Genomic DNA, 17983 nt, shown 5'->3' on the forward strand with positions numbered 1-17983 from the left:
CCCTCCCACTGTATATTTCTAAGCTTGTAAATATAAAAAACTGAGATGATACAGCTTTTTCTCTTCAAGCTCTTGTTTCTGTTAATGAGGACAACGATCACCACTCATGCATCCTGTCTTTACTGTGATTGAGGCCTTGGATAAGCTTTAGCTCCAGAAGAATTTCTCTGCAGTCTCTGTCACACCTTTCTGTCCTCCTTTTGAAACCGCCACGCAGAAGAGGATGGTGAAGATAATTATGTACTTTTATTTCTAGCATAAATGTCTGCCTGTGCGCGCTTCAAGTTAGACTTCAGTCATGAAGATACTCAGTAGAGGATGGCAGGTGGGGGGAGGCATTTCAGTTTGAACCACACTCTTACTAGGCTTCAACATGTACTGACTTGAATAAAATCCAGAGTTTCAATTCAACTGGGGGGGAGGTATTTTATTTGGTCACTAATTATAACTTGAATTGCGCTGTTTTAATTTATATGCGCCGTTCAGCTGTATATTCTGCCTGTTTTCAGAGAAATTGTTTTCATTTGCTTACACAGCCGCTGCCATTTTTATACTGCATTAACATTTAACGCCTTTATTTTTTGCGCTGTATTTTTCTATTAGATAGATCTGGCAACTTTCCATTTGCAGCAGCACCCAGAGATGGTATCGGGGGGTTAAGGGATTTGAGCCCATTAGGATTGTTTTGAAAATGGATTATTTAAATACTCCAGTTGTGTTGGCCCCTTCCTCTGTTTTGTTTCTATTCTAATTTCATGCTTTCGCCCTTGAGCCCCCTTGTGCTCACATGGCTTCATCCAAAAACACCTCTGCACCTCTCAACACATCTGGGGATAAACCAGGGTCAGTACAATGGCAGCAGTCCTCCCTCTTGTACAGGAATTGTTGCCATAATGCTGCCCTCTGTCCTACACCGATGTAATATATCCACATAGTGAGAGGTGCAGGCTGAATGTTGCTGTTAGAGCCTCATGACTCCTGTGTTTGTCTGATCAGAGTGTGTGTTGTCTCCTGTGCTCATTGACAAGTTGACTGGAAAGTACAATTCATGACACATTGAGCATCTGCAAATTTTCCCGTATAAAGTTGGTGAATTCATACATTGTAAAAATGTAAAAAGAAGCACATTTGTCACGACAGTGTTGGCACATCATCAGAGCTCTGATGTTTTACTGAATGTTATACAAGTGTGTTACCACTCTGTAAACTGTATGTTATCTCTGCAGTCACACAGTCGAAAAGCTAATAATCAACGCAAATCAGTTTGGTGTGTTCACAGAAAGCTAGATTAATTGTTAAACATCTTCAAGCTCACTAAGCACCTACCCAGTTCAACACTTTAATTGTCCTTGTAAATAACCTCTCTTCGTTTTCTCTTCACCTCAAGACAACTTTGTTTTACAAGTTGAGTTAGAAAATGACTGAAGATGTGACAAAGCTGATGGTCTGTGTATATTTGATAAGTTTAATTGCTATTATTGCTGTTCTCATCAATGATGCTATATCACTGGTCTTTGAGTGTCCAATCCTTTCTGGTGTGATGCACACATTCTGCAGCAGTTATTTGACAAAGTGAATATATGCATACATCTTACTATATACTTTTTTACAGAGCATATCACAGTATTATATGGAAGTTTTTTTGTTTTGTTTTGTTTGTTTGTTTTTTGTTTTTTTGGGCAGTGCTTTCACTGAGTGACTTGCATCCATTTTCCCCACATATTTAATATATCTGTCATTTTGTTTGTGGTTGCACCACTGACTGTAAGCAGTCGGTACTCTCTTAACTTAACAAGGGAGGTGATTTGCTGTTTTCTATAACTCTTTTTCCTCTTGCAAAGACCTCAACTCACATTTCTCTCTCATTACCTTCTTGAGAAGACTGAATTTGTTTCTCTTTTTTTTGTTTCCACTAAACATTGCACACTACAATGCACACTGTAGTTGGAAAGCTATATATATTAGAAATGTAATTACACAGGCCACATTTACAGAAGTCAGTAGCCATAACCTCAGTCACAACTTTACAGAATAAAACTGTAAGCAATGGCTGTACGGTTATAAGTAAATTATAACCAATTTGTAGTAGTATAATTCAGTTAATATGACTTAAGGATGAATTAACTTAATGGATTCATGTTGCGCCACCATCGTGTCAGCTACAGTGGATATTCAAAGGGAAATTTCATTATGGATTCCATGCCATTATTCTACACTGAACGCTGTAGTGTTGTTAATTGTACAGCCAAACTGTTAGGTCCCTAATGTTAAGTACTTATTCTGTACCTGCACCATTAGGCAAAACCAACAGCTCTCCTTTTTAGGCAGTTATCTGACAAAGGCCAACAAGACATCTTACTTGAAAACATGTAGCTTGTTTATACTCAAAGCTTCTAGGTACGTGTGTGTGCTTTCTACTTCCTTTTACCATGGACATAGTGAAGCGAGTGAGCAAATACAGACGGTTGTCCTATATTTTAAAATCCATACAGGATTTATCAATAGTCGGGTCCAACCACAGTAAAATTGTCTAGATTTGGCCAGTTAGAATTGGTTCGATGAAAACTTATTTAAAGCTGTCTTAATGCACAGTATTTACACAATTATACGCTTAAATGTGTTGTAATATACTCACCTCAGTACTTTGTAGAGGGACCATACTCTTTCCGAAAGTGTTGTAGCTCCCCCAAGTGGCAGATAAACGGTAACTGCAGCTCTTGAGGTCGAACAGATTCAGCATCCATCATGTACTAGTGTTATCACTGTCCAACTTTTCACTTCTGAAAATGGTGAAAACCAAAACATAATCCCGCCCCAGGTCAGAATGAACTGAATTCTCCATTAATTCACGGAAGTGATCCACGGTTATAGCGGTCCATGTGAAAGTTATTACTTATGAAAATTTTATTCAGGGATCGTTGCATTTAGATGTCAGTTTAATATTTCGGAACTTTTTGCATTTTGTTTTTGTTGTAATACTTTCCACGAAGTGAGCTTTAAAATGTGTCAGTTATTTGAACAGTAACTACGGAGAAGATGGTTTTCGTAGAGAGTAAAATACTAATTGTATTCAGTTAGATTTTCTATAATTACTTACTGATTTAACAGATACGAGCTTCGGGCAGTAGCCCAATAGACTTTAAATGCAGCTATAACATCAATAAGCTCTTAAAGCCAAGTGCGCAGCTCCATAATGGAGCTCACCGACCCTGCTGTTCAGTCTTAAGGCCGGTGTGTCTTGTGTTTAAATTACGCCGGGGTCGCACACCAGAGGATCACTGACCTGCAGGCGCAGTTTATCTCATCTCATGTCCTTATGGATGGGCTTGAGATGCGCCTCACCAAACTCCTAGAGTATACGCTGTTTCGTAAAAAAACAAAAACAGTAAATATTTAATCCGGTCTGAAATGCCTGACCTGACTGTGCATGGCTGTGGATGTAAACGCTGGGTTCTTGCCTACTATCCATTCTAATAACTGCAAATGTCCCACTCTTTAACCATATGCGCAATTCCTCTGTGGATGCGCGCTCTGGTGCAGACGCTCGGGAACGAGCACGCTTGCTTCACGGCAGCGTCACAGGTTTCCGCCCGCAACGTCACCGCTGCCGTCCCGATTCGTGCTTCCGGTGTAATGGCCGCTTGCATAGAAGGGGACAGTAATGTGAAATATCTGGAAATGAACGCGTTTGTCTAGGCGTGTGTGTTTAGGATGGCGGTGACGCAGCTATTCCGGCTGGGTGTCTGTCTGCCGGCGGCTCGTGCGACTCTTGGCGCGCACAGGAGCTACAGCAAGGTGCGCAGTCCTGTCATTACTACAGTACAGTAACTACAGCTAACGTTAGCGCCGGTACTTTGTGTGTGTGTGTGTGTGTGTGTGTGTGTGTGTGTGTGTGTGCGCGCGCGCGCTGTCAGTGCGCAGAGCTACAGCTGCTTTTGTTGTTTTGGCCACGGTAGAGATGGAGCCGTTCCGTGCTGTGATAACCAAACTAACCGTCCAGTTACTTCTCTTTAAGTTCCATGTGACATTTTCAGTTGTATTGGACATGGTTTGACACTTGGGTTTCGGATAGACAGTTTTATACCTGGAATGCACTGTATATACAGTACAGCTGAAATGATTAGTCCATTAATCGATTAGATTGACAGAAAATTAATCTGCAACTATTTTGACCATCAAATAATCTTCTGATTTCCCTTTTAAAGCAGAAATGCCAAGAATTTGCTGGTTCCAGCCCCTTAAATATGAGGATTTGCTGCTTTTCTCTGTTTTATATCATTGAAAATTAAATGTCTTTGCTTTTTGGACTGTTTTTGGACAAAAACAAGACCTTAGAGATGTCACCTTGAGCTTTGGGGTAGCTAAGGTAGACAGTCTTCGCAAATGTCAAACTTTCTCCAGACAAAATTAATAGTCCTTTGATCGAGACAGTTACTGTCTGATTAATCGATAATGAAAATAATTGTTAGTTGCAGCCCTAATATACAGTAGGCTGCAGTGTTTGACGAGAGGGATATGAACCCAAACATACCTTCCACTTTCTCTCCCTGTGGTTCTCTTTAAAGTAAAATATTAATATTTTTGGCTGAATGCCTCCAAGTTGATAATTTGGGATATGACTCAGTATTAAATAAACAGTTTAATGTTAAATAGGAGTTAATTGATACAAATAGTGAGAAGACAATCATCAGGCTGGTGTAGATGCATTTCATTTATTTATTTATTTATTTGTGCTTTAATTATTTCTTTCATTCATTTAAATAGAACAGTACTTTAACGTATGAATGTGGTATCATTTCACCATAATGCAGCCATTTAGCTGAGGAAAAGACAAAACTGAAGCTTCAACACATCGTTTCATTACACTGCTGACATTGATGTGTCAGTATACACTCCAGTTGCCAGTTTATTAAGTATGCAGTCTAATACAACAGTCCTGCAATAAATCCTACCTTCATGACAGTTATAATTTAGTTTTTGTTGAAACTGTTTTACAGAGATGTTCATTCAAGTTTTGGAGGACTTATCCTGGGGGCGGTTTGAATTATATTGCAATTAACTGACAGGTGCTTCTCATATTTAGTCCACCCCCCATATATCAATGAGGGTACTTTGTAATGTAAACTAGGGGTGATGGATAAAGTTACTGAGAGAAAACAAGGCTACTGTGTGTGTTATGTCCATATAATGTTATCCACTCTGTTAGAACAGTAAAATAATTTAAATTATGCCTTCATGTTACCACTAAACAGCATTTAAACTATACCAAATTCACAGACAAAATCCCCGGTGATAGATTATTTTTATTGACAGTATTTATATTGCTGCTCTCATCTGTCTCTCTTCTCCTGGTCTCTGTCTCCTACTTCATATTTCACTTCCTTCAGCCTCGCTTCCTTTTCACCTCTTTTGACGTTTATCTGTCTTTCCTCTCCAGTTGCAGGTTTCCCCAGTTTTATCTGAGCGACTGCGAGTCTTTGAGTCACTCAGGGAGAAACGAGGCAGTAAGAAGAGAGTGGAAGCTTCAGAAAAGCCCCTCAGCATCCGACTGGCTAATGGCCGCACCGTGAAGGGAACAGCTGGCGTGACCACACCTCTATTTGTTGCTCAAAGTGTCCGGTAAATACATAATTCATGTTTGTTTTTTTTACTTTACTGTATATATTTTCACTTTAGTGATATAACAGTGTTATTGCATGTGTTATTGCAGAGTGAAGGGGGCATTGGTGTGTAAGGTGAATGGGGAGCTGTGGGAGCTTGGACAGCCCCTAGAGGCCGACTGTGAACTACAACTCCTGGGGTTTGACACAGTAGAGGGAAAACAGGTGATTACACTTTTTCTCTCAAACCTTGTTTGGATGACTTCAAGTTTTATGAAGTATAGTACTTTTCTTTTGAGGTGAAACTTAATATTTTAAAGGATTACATGCTCTTTTTATTTACCTAAGTGAGAAATGTCCAGGTAAGGACGGGTGGGGTAGACTTAAAATATAACACCATTAAAAGACAATCATGCCACTAAGAAATATGAAATTAACTGACACCTAAATACTGTTCATTATGTTTTAATTCCGACCTTGGCCAAAGAGGTAGTTAAGAAATTTGCATAGTTTCACTGGCCGTTACCATGGGTGCTGCTCACATATTTCCAGGTCACTTAGCTCAGTAAGGGACCTTCCTTACTACTTCCAACCTACTGTGTGCCACCCTCCCTTTCTTAGGTAGCTTGGAGGACAGGAGCGTGTGTCCTTGGCGGGGTGTTGGAGGAGACCTTTGGTGCTGAGTTGTGCAGAGAAGGAACCTCAGAACTTGGGCTTTACTGTGATCATCTGCTAGGTAATGGGTAAGATATTCATCTAACCTATTCTGATAAAAGATGACAAGTGGAATCTGTGTTGAAAAATGTGTTCAGGTATGTCTTCTTTTTTTAGTTGCAACAGCGTAGTCTGTGTAATCTGTCGCAATATCATCTGGCCTTGTGTGGACTTGCACTTGTAGAGTGCTTCAACAGTAACTGACCTACACAAAAACTAATGATTATTTTTAAAATAATATTTGGCGCTTGTTGCTAGGCTTCTCTTCCGCGAGGAGGGTCCATCCTGGCCTTGTTTTGTTTTGTCTCTTCACACTAATACCACCTTTGTTGACATTATGATGTAACAAAATGCACTTTCACATTCTTATCTATACATAATTCTGTGCTGCTATAATGACCCCATTTCCCCTACAGGCATCATTAAAGTTCATCCCACACAATATATACAGAGTCCCTGATCTCTTTCAATCTCCCGTAATCGACTTGGAACTGGTGCCTCTTTTTTCATACACCCCTTGGCTCTGTACTGCTGCAGATTTTTCTGTTTTTGATGTTTTACCTGAATCTGTCTTTACCCACAGTGCCTTGTCTCTAAATGATGTAGAGGAAAGGTGTAAGGAAGCTGCAGCCCTCAAACTTCCTCTGTCCAGACTGGAGCTGAATACAGAGGAGGTGCAAGAGCTCTTCCAGGTTAGTCTCTGCTATACCAATACACCATTTTCACAGCAGAGATTTTGACTTAACATAGTAGGGACAGTATAGTAACTAATAAAACTTAGGATTCCTCAGTAATAGGCCTGTACCAGGTGGCTGGAACTGTTATTAATTACACTTGTGCCTTTGCTGCAATGACATGTCAAATATCTGCCTTGAAAAAGATTTTTCTAACAATATAATTAATCAGTGAGAAGAAATTGAATAGTTGATGGGTAATGCTGCTTCTCTGGTGTTTATATGTCACATAAATCTTCATGTAGGGCCGGTGAATTTCTTCTACACAAGCATTACAGTCTTTGTAAATCACAGTGAGAATAAGAACCAATAGATTAATATATTACAGCAATGAAAACACTAGCAGTTTTTGCAGACAATTATTCAGCCATGTTGATTTGCACTGTGCCAGTAGCAGTTTGTGTGACTCATTGTATATATATGTTGCCTTTTGATAATGTGAGTTTCTCACTGTGTTGGAGTGGCTCCTGTTTATGGTGTGCTGGTGATATTTTCTACTGTCCCAGTGTTTACTTACTAAGGTCATGCCCCTTACTACGTTCCTGCTGTCCATACTGAACTGTGATTTATATGAATTTTCTGTGTGTTTTGTGGGTGTTCTTGTTATAGAGCAGTAAGTTGAGATTGCAGCTTGTTAAGGAGCAGATGAATGGCCCTACCGTTACAGTATACAGGCATGTATCAGTCCTCACACACAGTACCTGATGTTGACTTACATGCCTTACATGTGTCCTCAAAACTCTCACGAAAAGATTAAACCGGTTTCATCCGTTCTGTGTGTCTCAGGTGTGGAGACAGCATAGGGGTTTGCAACGGCCCCCTCCTCCCACACACTGGCCTCCTCAAGGTCTTCAAGATGCTCCAGGTTTGTGTGTTTCTTTAACTGTTCTGTCCTCTGCTAGCGTCTTTGTGCTTTTACTTCTGTTCTCTCCTCTTGTTTCCTTGAATTTTTATTGCACAGCCGCTCCCAAATTTGCCTTGTGCATTAGCTGTTTTATCCATTTTCAGCTTACAGCTTGATGGCCAGGACCTCTTTTTTGCTTCTGTAATAATAATTTTTTTTAAAAGAGATTGAAACATTACCCACACGATAATCAAAGATGCTGGGTTAACATCATCTAATCTCTAAAAATCTGTTTTATTTGGACCCATTTGACACAGTCCATCCTGCGGGGCACATGCTGGGTAAATGGAATTTTCCTCATCTTTATTGATCCAGGGAGAGGGAGGAGTTTCCATACTGGGCTTTGACTGGGAAGACTGGAATTTCATGGAAGCCAGGCTGGAAATATCTGCCGCAGGATGTTGTGTTTGTCAGAGGGCAGTTTCCTGTTATAGGCTCTCAAAAACACACTGCCATCAATCAGACATGCTGTCGCTCTCATTGCTTCACCTTTCCTCTTCTGGCTTACAATCTCTCTCTCTCTCTCTCTCTTTCCACCTCTTTGTTCACTCATTTTTTCCTCTCCCACACTGTAACATTGCAGCTGTCACCTGTGACCTTGGCCAATCGGACAGAGTCGTCAGGTTTGATGCGTCTGCTAGGTGTAGCCTTTCCAGGAGAGAAGGACAAAGACGAGTGGGAGAGGGAGCAGGAGGAGGCGAGGAGGAGGGACCACAGGCGCATCGGGACAGTAAGACGAACTCTAAATTAGGATATTCGCATAAATCGAGATCAGAAAAAAAGAGAGAAGTGAAAATCAAATGTTGAAAGATGTGTTTTCTGGTCATGAATGCAATGTGTAAATGTTTTTGCACAGGACCAGGAGCTGTTCTTCTTCAATGACATCAGTCCAGGCAGTTGCTTCTTCCTGCCTAAAGGAGCCCACATCTACAACACACTCACTGACTTCATTAAGGTGAACACACAGTACTCACTTTGCACTCAGTCACTTACTACGCATACTGTAAATAGCCTGCAATGATCGAATGGTAGACATTGTTCCATGTGAGAGCATTTTTATAGGAGTAGACTTGCTCCAAGACAGAGGCATATATGCATTTTAAAGTTTTCGGTTTTACTTTAAAACCATCATCAGGAGCAGGTAGAGGTCATAGTCATGAACAACATGGAATGAATACCAGGTATACCAGCTGATTGCTCAGTTGCAAAAGCTTAAAACTTCAAATATGCCTCTCTTTTTTTTTGTAAAAACTCTACTCTCATATATTTATTAAATATCCTAGGATCTGTGGGTTTATAGAACTATTCCATTCACATGCTTATTTACATGCAACAGATTGTAGCTTGGTTAATGACTGAAGACACTACCTCTACATTACTCTCCATTTCAATGTCAGAGTTTCCCTCCAATTCTCAAACTCCCACTCTGTCTTTCTGTGTTGTGGCTACTGTGGTAAAGCCTTGTAGTGTTCGGCAAATTTAGCAATTTTGTAAGAGAAATAGCTGCAAAACATTTTTTTTTTAAAAGTTAGGTAGAACTAGGAAAAACATGGAACCCCATACGGAAACACTTTCCTGATGGCCACACAGACACAAGTTTGTTTGTACTCTGCCATTGGTAGCGAGGGCTTACAAAAACAAAACAGTATAATATACAGTATATAGTGGAAGAAAGACCAACCAAGGATCCTGGATAAGCCTGCATATACTGTGTCAGTGTTAATGTATCAGCATGTGTCATGTAACCTGGCTCTGAGTCCCAGCTTCTGATTGGATCTGTTATGTGGATGAACACAGATTTCACTAATATATAGTTATATTAAAACTGCTCTGGCATTACTTTAGCTAGACAGGCTGTATTCTAACAAAATAAAAAAGAAACGGTTACAACATTCCACCTGTATCCTCTGTCATATTGAATCAGTCACACTGTTAACACTGCAGCAACCACTTTTAATGAACTGAAACCTGATAACCCTGTTCGGCACTGCTTATGCAACTAAAACTGAAATACCCCACGTGTCTTATTTTGATTATGCAAACTCCAACTTTGGGCTTAGTTCTGTCTATGTAATCAAAAATGCTGCTTACATTTAAATTTCTTATTCAGAGTGTTTTCTTCAGTGGGTTTATAATGTAATAACATCAATGTAAACAGAATGAGTTTCTCATACACACAGACATGTACATACATTAACATGTGCTGTGTTGATTGTATCCAGAGGATATACATGTTCCTATCAGTCGTCCGGATATTGCTCTTGTTAGCCCTCAATTATTACACTGTTGTGACAGTCTGACCCTGTCCTGCGCTCATTGTCACACTCACTCTTCCTTCCCCGACGTCTCATAGACGGAATACCGAAGGCGAGGCTTCACCGAGGTCATGACCCCAACTCTGTATAGTACTGCATTATGGGAGCGCTCGGGTCACTGGGAGCACTACAGCGAGAACATGTTTACTGTGACGTCAGAGGGCTCTCAGACCTACGCTCTCAAACCCATGAACTGCCCTGCACACTGGTAAATGCACACACACATATATATTCCTGTACTCAAGTGTTATTACAGAGACTTGTCAGTGGCTGATTCTCCTTTCTTACGTTTAGTCTAATGTTTGAGCAGAGAGTTCGATCGTGGAGGGAGCTTCCTTTGCGATGGGCCGATTTTGGGGCGCTGCATCGTAATGAGCTCTCCGGAGCGCTGGGAGGTCTCACTCGTGTTCGCAGGTTCTGCCAAGACGATGCTCACATCTTCTGCACACCTGAGCAGGTACACATAACACACGTAAAGATGCAGCCATCGTTTTGTAGCAGATTCTCCTTTTCTAGACGACAGCACACTTGCAAAGGTGCAGTACCTGGGATAGAAACTGTAGATGGGGCACATGTTGGAACCACATTACATTGATTAGATGGGTTCTACAAATAACGCAAGTCATTCCAGGAGCCCTTAGCCCAGATACACTAAGGTCTTTGTGCTGTTCAAACACCTCCATATGTGCATCTCTGTGGCTGTACAGTCTGTGTAATCCTGATCCCCTACAGAGAGACCTGGAACGTTCCCATGATACTGATTATGCACCTCCAGCCCCTCTGTTTGAATCCTTCTAATTCACAGAGATAACAGTCAGGTGATAATATTCACTATGTTAGTGTCTGAAAATTTAATTCAATCTCTGGAGCATTCAGGGCTTTACAGTAAATACATATGCTGTTTTTTTCCCACCTTGGTTGGAATTTAACACTCTCAACTCCTGTGCCTTTGTCTCGGAGCTGCATTTCGCCCATTATTTATATTATGAAGTCCTCTTGTTGCATTTGTCTTCAGTTTTGTTCTTTGTTGTTTTTGGGGTTTTTTGTCCCAGCTGGAAGAAGAGATTGTGGCTTGTTTGGATTTTGTGAGGAGTGTGTATCAAGTGTTTGGATTTTCCTTCCACTGTCTCCTGTCTACACGTCCTACACCGTGCCTAGGGGAGCCTGAACAGTGGGATAATGCTGAGAAGGTAAACACATAATACATTCACACACACTTTAGCATCTTGCGGTATGCCAAAAAGCAGACATAATCCTAGACAGGGCCAGCTGTTCAAATGTGTATATACTGTAAGCTGGACCCAGTTAATCGCAGCTACAAGAAAAAAAAAGAAAAAAAACATTGTATAATGATATCCACTTAACCAATCAGTTAAGTGACTGGTACTTTCCAATAGTGTGCTGCTCCGTGTCGGGCTGCGGGGTAGATGTATATCTCTAAATCCCCACGGGCGCCTTTTAAACAGGCACAGCGACAATTAAAGCTGATTCAATTGAGTGTAATTGAACATTATGGTTCCAAGCTCCCACAACAATTTTACGCGCACACACGCAGAAGGGCCAACATGACAGTCATTAATGAACTTACATTCTCTACTAGGCCTACTTACTTGCTGTTCTATATTGTGTGTGTGTGTGTGTGTGTGTGTGTGTGTGTGTGTGTGTGTGTGTGTGTGTGTGTGTGTGTGTGTGTGTGTGTGTGTGTGTGTGTGTGTGTGCAGCAGTTGGAGAGAAGTCTGCAGCACTTTGGTGAACGATGGGAGTTGAACCCAGGAGACGGAGCCTTCTACGGACCAAAGGTCAGTGGAAGAGTAAATACTGTTTATCACAATACCTGCAGCCGAAACATTTTTGTACTTCAACTCACTGTATTCACTTGCAATGTTGTTCTTTATGCTAAAAGTTACTTTAAAGCAGTACATAGTTCAGCGTTTTGGGATCTACACTTTGCTGTCTTGCCGCGAGTTAGATGAGAAGATTGACACCACTCTCATTCCTGTCTGTTACGTACTGTATGGCGGTCGGCAGTTAACGTAACTTAACATGCCCAAAAAGCATGTGTAAAAACGACACCCTGCAGTTTTATGACGGGTTATTTGCTGGACTACTATTTCTTCGCTGGGCGCAGTAACTTCCTGGAGTGTCTGCCGATTGGCTGGCAAATTCACGGTGACGACGAGACTAGTTTTTTCTATGGATAAAACAAATGTGACGTTCAAAGATGCTGGATTTTGTTTCCTTTTGGACAGAACCAGGCTAGCTGTTTCCAGTCTTTACACTAAGGTTACTGGCTATTCGCTGTAGATTTATATTTACATTACAGACATGAGATTGGTATCTATCTTCTCATTTAACTTTCAGCCAAAAAAAAAGCATAATTTCCAAAATATTACTCCTTTAGAATATTGTGTAGATACCTTCATAGTGTTACATTTCACCCTTTTCTTATCTAACTCATTCTTCTAGGATCTGTTTATTTGTGCTGCATCAAAGCTAAGAGAGTGACACAAGCGTCTTTGTTTTCTTTCTGGCTTCACAGAGAGAAAAGTTTGAGATCTAAATGATGCAGTTCGCGCTGTGCCAGGCCTACGGAATAACCTTTAAAAAAATGCAAAGTGATGGTTGTCCATAAAATATATATAGCGCCCCACATTTTTGTATAAAACTGAAATGGCGGTAACTTGAGAATGATCTTGGTTTTCTTCGAGGCAATTCCATTTTCACGTTTAGTCATACAAGAAGTCCATAAGCATGAAGAGGAAGTCAGCTTCAGGCAGACGTTACATGATCAAGCTCATGTTGAGTCACAGAGAGTGGAGGTAGGTTGAGTCAAGGTGGCGTCAGAGACAACCGAACATGCTCCATGAAACAAACAAACATTCCTCAAAGTCATTTAGCTAGGGTGTCTTAGCCACCATTAGCTATTAGCAGCTTGTCTTGGCAACTAATTTGTAACCATGTCTGCCCACAAAAGTGCAGTTTGTCACCGGCAGCGTTGAGATGTGTATTTCTTGGCTGGAAAAGAGAAGCGAAGCCTGATAATAAAACACTTCTACATATATCTTCACAGATTGACATTCAGATCAAAGATGCCATTGGCAGACAACACCAGTGTGCCACAATCCAGTTGGACTTCCAGCTGCCAATCAGATTTGACCTTCAGTATGTCGGGTGAGTCATAAATTTCTGCATTTGGCTCTAAGTCTTTTAAACATTCCTACATCTGCAGTGCTTTAAACCTGCGCTTTAGTGCCACGTGCTTGTCTGTTTGATAAACCCTCATGCTTGTTACTCAGGTTAAAAAGGCACAAGAGTAGCTTTCATAGGGGCCTAATTTGGTCATGAAAGAATTGACCTTTATTGAATTTATCAGTTCAGACAAGCACACTCCCCATTTCTGCCTTAAACCTCTTTTTGCCTCTTTTTTTTTTTTTGTCTGCCCTATGTCCCTCTTGGTCTTCTTGTATAAAATTGCTTTTGATCATGCAGGTTAGGAGAGATCAAAATAGATAAAGTCTCTATCACGATATATGTAATTGTATATTGCAACACCAGTATATGTCATAATATAGTAATTTTTTTTAGAGAAGTAACTCAGAAACCTTTATGCGTAAAATAACCAGACAGACAGGCCCGTTTTTGGTTAAAATACTTTAAATACTTTACAGGTGAAGGTACTTGATCAAATTGATGCAAAGATCATTACAAAATATATTGCTGTAAAACATCCTGGCTCATGGATTTGCAACAGTGCACACAATGAGCTAATAATCTCAGAGATACTAAAGGATCACTATCACAGTGTAATGGTAGTCAAATTTATACTGTCAACTCACCCAACCCTCACCCTATTGATAAATCTTTTTTACCTTTTCTCTCAGGCAGGACGGGCAGTTGCACAGGCCAGTGATGATCCACAGAGCAGTGTTGGGATCAGTGGAGAGAATGATCGCTATACTGGCCGAAAACTTTGGAGGGAAATGGTGCGAAGATGACAACAATGACATGGAGTCAGATGCTTTTTATTTGGCTCTTATGATGTTGTCGCTGTACCATTACCCATCTTTACTCTCCATCTTTACCTCATCTAGGCCACTGTGGTTGTCACCAGCGCAAGTCATGGTTATTCCTGTGGGGGGCAACAGTGAGTCATACGCCAAGCAGGTCAGTCGCTGATGAAGATTTCCTTGTGGTACATCAGCAGACCAAGTGCACTTTCTTTCTGACTTTTTTCTTTCTGTCACTATTAATTTGCTCATTAAAGTGAGAAGCATATTACAGAGATACTGTCTTCATCTTAAGTGCCTCCCTCCTGTTAAGGTGGTCCAGCGGTTCTGCGAAGCTGGCTTCATGGCTGATTTGAGTGACGATCAGGGAGCGACCTTAAATAAGAAGATTCGCTCTGCTCAGCTGGCTCAGTACAACTACATATTTGGTAAAGATGAATAACTAAGAATGAAAACTGAGGCCACATAATATACTAAAGCCTGTCACTGTTGTTTTTTAATTTACTAGACAAACTCAAACTCCTCATTCATTACTTTTAACATTAACATACTTAATTATGACTATCAAGGATTTTTTTTGTGTTTTTTCTATCCAGTGGTGGGGGATAAGGAGAGTGAAAGTGGAACAGTGAATGTGAGGAGCAGACAGGGTCAACAGCTGGGGAGGAGGCCAACAGAGGAGGTGCTGACATCCCTCACACAGCTACGAGACACCAGGAGCAACCTAGACGAGTTTTGAGGAAAAGGTCCAGGAAATAATGAGTCACTGATGTAATTAACCTTTGTTGTAAATGTTCAAGCTGTTACGCTTCAGCTTTGTCTGAAGAAGTGGCTGCTAAAATTTGTAATAAAAGCATGTAACTAATTTGTGTCCATGCTCTCCACTCATCGTTGATTTGTCTATTAATCTCATTCACTGATAAATCTAGGTTCTAAAAAGTACAGGGAAGAGTTATAAGGCTATTTTAAGATCACTATCAGTCTAATATAAGCAATACTCGGCCAAAGATGCAATTTATTCACTAAAAGCCATTAAACATGCAAACATCCCACTTATATAAGTCTATGTCCTGATATCAGAGTAGAAAACTAGGCAAACCTATAAAAGACTGGAAGAAAGGGAGGATACAGAGAGGGATATGACTAAAATAGGAGCGGGAGCAGCCGTGTCAGGGCTGTGTGTTTTCATCTGTGTTTAGAGGAAACAGTCAAGTCAAGGTAAAGGTCAAAAGGATTGGAAGTTTTTCCTTTTTAATTGAGAGAGGGCAGCAGGATGGAAAAGACATCAGTCACAACAGTGACACTGGGGGCAAAGGAGGCATCAGCTCAGAGAGAATAAACGGAGTCACCTGGACAAAAGGAACTGCTTCAACAAAGGTGGTGGTGAAGCAAGTGGAGTGGCTCTTGTACTTAGTTGTTCCGGATATAATTCAGTGGGTCAGAGAGGAAAGGTGAGGCAGGGTCGTGATGAAGCACCGCTGTTAGCTGGATTCGGGTCACCTCAGGCGGAAAGATTTCATTCAAGCCCAGGTTTCAAACAGTGGCATCAGTGTCTCGAACCCATAGATTTAGTAGTTGAGCAGATATTAAGCTGTCAAAGGAATGGAGCTCGTGTGGAGGAGAAATGAAACTAATCCCACCTAAGAAGGAGAAGTGAAGCAGACCTGAGATCCAAGTTCACCTAAAATGCCAAAAAAAAACAAACAATACAATACATACAATGACATTAAATGAAATTTCCTTTGTTGGGCTAACACTGTTGAAAAATTACATTGGGTAATTCTGTCCTTGCCAAAAATCACGGTAATCCATCCAGTTATTGAGATATTTCACTGTGAACCAAAATTTTCAACCTGCCGGCGGAACTGGAGGAAAGGTCAGGGTATCATCCTCTGGGTTCCACGAACGTCATGGCAATGCATCAGATAGTTGTTCAAATATTTCAGTCTGGTCCAAAGCGGTGGACTGACCAACAATGTTCGCCCAACAATCCCTAGAGCCATGCCACTAGCATCACCAAAAATCCAACGGCAACGTCAGTGTCTCCACACACCTCACTGTGAACAGGTGTCAGTGGAAAAGAAATACTCCCACTGAAAACTAGGCACAGTTATACCTGTGGCTTATCCATGCTAATGTGGAGAATGGTACTGTTAGATTTTTAAATGTAATTTTCCAATGCAGAGAGCCACACAAAAAAAAATTAAATCCAATTGGATTGTGTTGCAGAAATCTCAGACGCAGTTATTTTGAAACACGGGCGAAATAAAATAAAAACATCTTTGTGGTTAGATACCACAAGGGGTAAGGAAGAAAATATGTTTTTGGAATTTGGGTGAATCAACCTTTTAAGAAAATACTCTTCCTTGAGAATGAGTTACTTCTCACTTTATTCTTGATATCATTATCATTGAGGTAATTAGTCAGTTGACATAAAATTAATCTGCCATTATTTGGATAATCAATTTGTTGTCGTTATTTAAGCAACAGTGCCAAAAATCCGCTGATTCTGATTCTCTTAAATGCTAATGTGTGTGCTGGTTTTCTTTGTCTTCTATTTTTGTAAACTGAATATCTGTGGGTTTCGAACAGTTGGTCGGACACAACAAGATATTTGAAGGTGTCACCTTGGACTCAGAAACTGGGATAGACATTTCTCACTATTTTCTGACATTTAATAGACGGATAAAAATGATTAATAAATAAATAGAAAAAATAATTGGCAATGAACCGACAAATGAAAATAATCATACCATATTCATTGTGATGTTTATAGTTCTCTTTTTGTAAACCTGTGCTGTGACTGCTGTGAACTTTGTGCAAAATGTGGAGATTAAATATACCTCAGACAGCCCAGCATGGTGATGATATAGACCGTTAGATCCAGTAAACAATCCTGAAATCTTTACTTAATAGGTAAGGATATCAGGCTCCATTCACGCTCCTCACTAACCCACTGCATCCGACCTCTACCTAACTATCTCTTCTCTGCTATACACACACACACACACACACACACACAAACACAAAGCAATCCTTCATTTAACTGGTGAAGTCACGCAGAGTTCATAGGAAATCATTTGTAGCTAAAGGGGTTTACCAAAAGAGCTGCTGTGGGGGCAGTCAAAAAAAGCAGTAGACAGTATAGTGAAACAATAAAGAGTTCATTCAGGGAGACATAGATGGATATCTATAGCAGTATATTAGAAAGACAAAGGCAAAGTCTTCCAGCTTCTTACTTCGAGTTAAGGGGCTCTAGATAGACAGAGTATTTTCTGCTTAAGTCACAGCAGTTTTGTTTATTTCACATTGGAAATTTCTGTATTTCTTTTTTCTCAGTTTTTTTCACTGGTTTGAGGTGGGCGGGGCACAGCTGGGATAAGGTGTTCAGGATTTTAACAACATTTGAATCAGAAGCTGAAGACAGTTGGTGGCTTGTTCAGTCCGTGTCAAATAGGGTTGCAACTCCCAATTATTTGGAATGTTGCTCGTAGTTTGGCCTATAAAATGCTCAAAAACAGTGAAAAATGCCATTCGATGTACCACAGCCCAAATTGGCATCTTACAAGTGTCTCATTTAATCTGACCAACAGTCCAAAACCCTTAGATATTCCATTTAATATTGTATATGAACAAGAAAAGTGAAACTAATAAATGTTTGGCAATTTGGCTTAAAAAAAATGGCGAAAATCATTATCCAATTATCACA

General features: G+C 40.4%; 2 protein-coding genes across 2 annotated transcripts in view; both read left to right on the top strand.

Annotated features, from left to right (window-relative positions):
- Nucleotides 1-5549, top strand: part of rprd2b (regulation of nuclear pre-mRNA domain containing 2b) — a 22008-nt gene extending 16459 nt beyond the window's left edge. Inside the window, exon 11 of the transcript XR_005706374.1 lies at nt 5438-5549. The gene's annotated coding sequence lies outside the window, so the exon portion shown is untranslated. The remainder of the gene's footprint in view (nt 1-5437) is intronic.
- tars2 (threonyl-tRNA synthetase 2, mitochondrial) lies at nt 3617-15139 on the top strand. The gene is made up of 18 exons (XM_040116949.1): nt 3617-3795; nt 5438-5619; nt 5711-5825; nt 6222-6343; nt 6898-7006; nt 7658-7722; nt 7835-7913; nt 8536-8682; nt 8809-8907; nt 10306-10475; nt 10562-10724; nt 11320-11457; nt 11989-12066; nt 13338-13438; nt 14149-14250; nt 14359-14431; nt 14588-14702; nt 14871-15139. Exons 1-18 carry the CDS (start codon nt 3712-3714, stop codon nt 15011-15013), a joined length of 2085 nt encoding a protein of 694 aa, XP_039972883.1. The 5' UTR covers nt 3617-3711; the 3' UTR covers nt 15014-15139.
- Nucleotides 15140-17983: the final 2844 nt, after the last annotated feature.

Source organism: Xiphias gladius, chromosome 22, assembly GCF_016859285.1.
Source record: "Xiphias gladius isolate SHS-SW01 ecotype Sanya breed wild chromosome 22, ASM1685928v1, whole genome shotgun sequence".
Classification (NCBI taxonomy): Eukaryota; Metazoa; Chordata; class Actinopteri; order Istiophoriformes; family Xiphiidae; genus Xiphias; species Xiphias gladius.

Excerpts from the sequence above, each read along its gene's own strand:
- tars2 (XM_040116949.1), top strand. The coding sequence starts at position 3,712 with ATGGCGGTGACGCAGCTATTCCGGCTGGGTGTCTGTCTGCCGGCGGCT. Across the intron at positions 8,683-8,808 it reads ACCACAGGCGCATCGGGACA|GACCAGGAGCTGTTCTTCTT; the intron begins GTAAGACGAACT and ends GTTTTTGCACAG. Across the intron at positions 8,908-10,305 it reads CACTCACTGACTTCATTAAG|ACGGAATACCGAAGGCGAGG; the intron begins GTGAACACACAG and ends GACGTCTCATAG.